This window comes from Chenopodium quinoa, unplaced genomic scaffold (assembly GCF_001683475.1).
Source record: "Chenopodium quinoa cultivar QQ74 unplaced genomic scaffold, ASM168347v1, whole genome shotgun sequence".
Lineage (NCBI taxonomy): Eukaryota > Viridiplantae > Streptophyta > Magnoliopsida > Caryophyllales > Amaranthaceae > Chenopodium > Chenopodium quinoa.
Genome location: NW_018744414.1, coordinates 18,552 through 23,220, shown reverse-complemented (window position 1 = coordinate 23,220; position 4,669 = coordinate 18,552). Strand labels below are relative to the sequence as shown.

Sequence of the window (4,669 nt, the reverse complement as noted above, 5' to 3'; positions counted from 1 at the left end):
GATCTAAGTTCACTTCAATATGCAACAGCGAATTTTAACGATGAAAATAAGTTAGGTGAAGGTGGATTCGGTGGTGTATATAAGGTAAAATCATATGTAAATACTAATCATAACTTAGTGAAAAAATTATGTGCAAAGTTGGCGTGACAATTAAATTGGGATGGAATGAGTATTGATATAATCACTAACACTTGTCATACTAATTAATAATCAAATTTTCGTTTCAGGGTACTCTGTCAAATGGACAAGAAATAGCAGTGAAAAGGTTATCGAGAGGTTCAGGGCAAGGCGTACAAGAATTTAAGAACGAGGTTTTGTTGGTGGCCAAGCTTCAACATAGAAATTTAGTGAGGTTACTTGGATTTTGCATAGCAGGACGAAAAACTGCTTGTGTATGAATATGTACCCAACAAAAGTCTTGACTACTTCCTTTTTGGTACAATATTCCGTGACCTTTATATTCTATACTTGTAATGAAGTTAATTAGATTTATTTTCATAATAATGCTTGAATTGATGATAATTATTTTTTTTGCTTGCTTGTACATAAATAGATCCTGACAAACAAGCGTCATTGGATTGGGAAAGACGCTATAAAATCATACAAGGGATTGCTCGAGGAATGCTTTATCTCCATCAAGATTCTCGTCTTAGAATCATACATCGTGATCTAAAAGCAAGCAATGTGTTGTTAGACGTGGATATGGTTCCTAAAATTTCAGACTTTGGCATGGCTCGGATTTTCGGAGTAGACCAAACCCAAGGAAACACAAGCAGAGTTGTTGGAACTTAGTAAGTACTTATATAACTCCAACTCTTTATTCATAGGCAAATTATCATGGATAAATTCAAACATGTACAAAATTAATATATACATCGTAATACTTAACATTTATATAATGATTTCTCTTGCAGTGGCTACATGTCTCCAGAGTATGCAATGCAAGGACATTTTTCCGTGAAATCAGATGTATACAGCTTTGGTGTACTAGTGTTGGAGATTTTAAGTGGTAAAAGGAATACTAGTTTCTACCAATCAGGGGAGGCTCAGGACCTTTTAGGCTATGTGAGTTTTAGTTTTCTAATTACCCCCTTTGATTAGTGTATGTCACTCAGCTCTAATATTGTTAATGATATTAGAAGGAGAAATTGATTTTATTATCAAATTTGTAGGCATGGAAGCAGTGGAATGATGGGGCACCCTTGGAATTTGTGGATCCAAGTATAAGGGATTCGTGCTCGGTAAATGAAGTCCTAAGATGCATACACCTTGGCTTGCTGTGTGTTCAAGAGTCTGTAGACGATAGACCTACAATGGCAACAGTAGTCCTCATGTTAGATAGTTACTCTGTCACTCTACCGGTACCACAAAACCCGGGTTTCTTTATCAAAGATAGGACAGGATCAAACTTTGGCAACTCGGTATGGTCAGATCAATCGACTAGCAAGTCTATGCCTTGGTCTGTGAATGACGTCTCTATCTCTGAAATGGAACCGAGATAAAGGACGTGGATCTATGTGGGTGCCTGGGTGGCACGCACTAAAATTACTTTAGATTTTTTTAGTTCAAAATTCGGCTATATTGATGATATAAAGGTTATGTCTGTATAATTATTCACCAAGTGCCCCTTCATAAATAGTATCCTAAGGCCCTGTTTGGTAATAGCGTTTGAGGTAGCGATTAGCGTTTTGACCAGTCAAAACACTGCTAGTAAAAAAATTAATCTGCCTTTTTGGTAATGTAATATTGTTTCCTGTTAAATCATGCTTGATTATACATATACTATAAACGTGAAATACAAAGATTGTTTGTTTTAATTTGGAGGAAAGTGTTTTTCATAAAAACTCTTTTCAGATTTCCCTTGTTTGAATTTGACCGGATGAAAAAAGGAAACATTGGATGGAATGTTTAGTTTCCAATTAGTGGTATTGTGGAAACCATTTTCCTCCAAATTAGGAGGAATGCCACATTTTCTGTAAAAAAAAAATAAAAGAAAGCAAGTGAGGCATCTACTTGCTTATCAATTGAAGAGAGTTGAGGGTTTGAGATGATTGTACGTAATCAGGAAATTTTTGTACAATCAAACAAAGGAAAAACAATCTTCAATTGCATTTGCGTTTAGAAAACAATTTTCATGGAAAACAATTGCATCCTAGTCGTGTCACAGAATTTCATGTAGATGCCCATAAATTTAGATTCTCAAATAATACCATTATACGTTCAATGGTACTATATATATGCAGTGCTTATAGTGGTACTAATTTAAATACACTCTTAATGAATATAAATAAATTTCATTGTACGTCACTGTTTTCATTCTTCCAGGCCATGTACTTGTATTATGTTTTAATATTATTTTTTTACGGGATATTTTAATATTGCTATGTATTTGCTTGGTCAATACATAACTAATCTATATTACTCCTTACACCCCAATTGTCTCTCATTTTTTATTATACAACCTGTAGATATTCAAACCACCTTCCATCAGTTGTCCCACTAGACTTTATTATCCATACCAGCCACCATCTGATGTAGAAGTAACTAAGTAAGTGGTCATAACGAAAAGAGCCATTTCTAAATTGGTTGCGAAGATTTCAGTTTTCACTAAATTTGCAAAATTGATATTCGAACTAATAAAAGATTTGAATTTTCTAAATAATTCGAAAATGGGTACATTATGTTCAAAATTTATACACATCACATCATGGAAGATGGGTATTGTTGTTGCTGCAGTGGTTCTATCTATCTTAGTTACAATATTACTTGCCGTTTTCATATGCCGCATGAGAAAGAAAGCAAAGAAGTATGTCACGTTTGCTACTCAATTTGGTAAGTAAATAACCAAAAAAAAAAAAATAGATAATTTCTAATCCTTGCTTTATTAAGTTATGTGTTTTTTCGGTTAATCTTAAAGTAATTAATTAATTTCTATCTTTTGTTCTAGGAGACCATTTCACAGATGTTGAATCATTACAATATAGTCTTGGTGAACTTCAAATCGCAACAAATCAATTTTCACGCGAAAATAAACTAGGCCAAGGCGGTTTTGTTGTAGTATATAAGGTAATTAAACAATACAGAGTAAATATAGTAATCAATATTAAGGATGGAGAATTTCTTTATCGAATTGTGAAAGTCTAACTGGCTAATACAAGGGGGGGTGAATTGTATTTGAGATGAAATCTAAAAACTTTTGCGGAATTTAACTAAATGAAATAATGACGAGAAAGATATAGGCTTTTCTAAATTTCCACTATGTAATCAAACTCTTTACAAGTGAAGATTCAAACCCGTTAACAAGTTTCACAAATTAGGAACTTGTTCCCAACTCTCACAGAAGCCTTCAGCAACGAAGCTTCCTTGACCTCACTTTACAAACTCACAATCCCAACCCCAAAGTACTTGAATACAATCTGTGATTACAAATACCTATTGCACTCAAGAATATAGAAGGATAATAACTCTCTTTATGTTATTAGATGGCTACTGGAATTTTTATGCTCAAGAGTTGTGTTTTTCTGAGATAGTTTGCATGAGTATTTATAGAGAAGACTTAGTCATTAACCTCCACTATAATCACGTCCATGCCAACACCCCACTAACAACTTGTGGAGTTATCTTGACAGATGGTGATCATGAAGGAGGTTTCCTAGCCTTATCTCACTAATCCACTATCTCAACAACTTGATAAACATTAGCTATGATAAAATCGTATAATTAGAGATTCTCAAAGAAAACTGTTTGCTAACTTTAAAAAGTTTGTTTAAAAAAATTTTATTTTAAAAAGGATTTTATTTGAAAAGATAAATTAATTATTTATATTAAAACAACTAGATAATTATCTTTATTCGAAATTAGATGACTAGATAAAATTTTTATAAATTATCTTTTTCCTTAAGAAATTATCTTTTAAAACTAACTTTTATTCCAGTAGTCTTTTTAATAACATAAGTCATTGAGTTCCCTTCCGACTTTATATTATTGAGTGCTCACAATTAAAACTAGAACGTGAGATTTTCATGAGGCTTTTTAGAGAATGCTACTCCGCATCCAAGTTCCTACTCCGGAATGAACTTTGCTTGAACCCTTTATTCACCAAAGACTCAAAACATTCATTAGTCGAGTTTGTCAATTTGTCCATCAAAACCAAAAGGCTCAACAAATTCCCCCTTTTTGATGATGACAAACATTGACAAACTTAGGTAAATAAATTTGATTATTCTATTCTCATCATAATGCCCAATTTGCACAATTTGTTTGTGTTTTAGGTACGAACTATAGCCAGAGGTGGGGACTTGAAACAAGTTCCCTAAATATGCAACATCAAAATGAATGTGAGTATTTTTTACTGTAGCCGTGCATACACCATTGTTGTGTTTGAAAGTTTTTTGAATTCAAACAAAAGCTTAGGGTAAATTGGATAGTGAGAACAATTTTGGAACAAATGCACCCATTCTTGATAATCAATTAAGGAGATGAATTCGGAGAACTTACTTGCCGTACACCAGTCATAATTGATGTGATAGCCGTGAGTGTAGTTCCAAGATGGAGACTTTTGAGAGCTTCGCCTCTTTCTGTCACCTCCTTTCACGGTTGTAGCCTTTCTCTTTGTCGGAGCTTAAGGGTGAACGACGGCAAGTGGGACTGGTTCAGGGGAGCCGCCAGC

At 33.8% G+C, this 4,669-nt stretch overlaps 1 protein-coding gene across 1 annotated transcript; it reads left to right on the top strand.

Annotated features, from left to right (window-relative positions):
- Positions 1-381: 381 nt before the first annotated feature.
- Positions 382-1,817, top strand: LOC110696893 (cysteine-rich receptor-like protein kinase 10). Its single transcript, XM_021874221.1, has 4 exons — positions 382-436; positions 554-791; positions 915-1,065; positions 1,173-1,817. The coding sequence occupies exons 2-4, from the start codon at positions 622-624 to the stop codon at positions 1,500-1,502; spliced, it is 651 nt and encodes a 216-aa protein (XP_021729913.1). The 5' UTR covers positions 382-436; positions 554-621; the 3' UTR covers positions 1,503-1,817.
- The last annotated feature ends 2,852 nt before the right edge of the window (positions 1,818-4,669 follow it).

What these genes read in the sequence shown, in the direction of transcription:
- LOC110696893 (XM_021874221.1), top strand. Translation starts at nt 622, where the DNA reads ATGCTTTATCTCCATCAAGATTCTCGTCTTAGAATCATACATCGTGAT. An exon ending in AGCAGAGTTGTTGGAACTTA is followed by an intron (nt 792 to 914) that starts GTAAGTACTTAT and finishes TTTCTCTTGCAG; the next exon opens with TGGCTACATGTCTCCAGAGT. An exon ending in CTCAGGACCTTTTAGGCTAT is followed by an intron (nt 1,066 to 1,172) that starts GTGAGTTTTAGT and finishes TCAAATTTGTAG; the next exon opens with GCATGGAAGCAGTGGAATGA.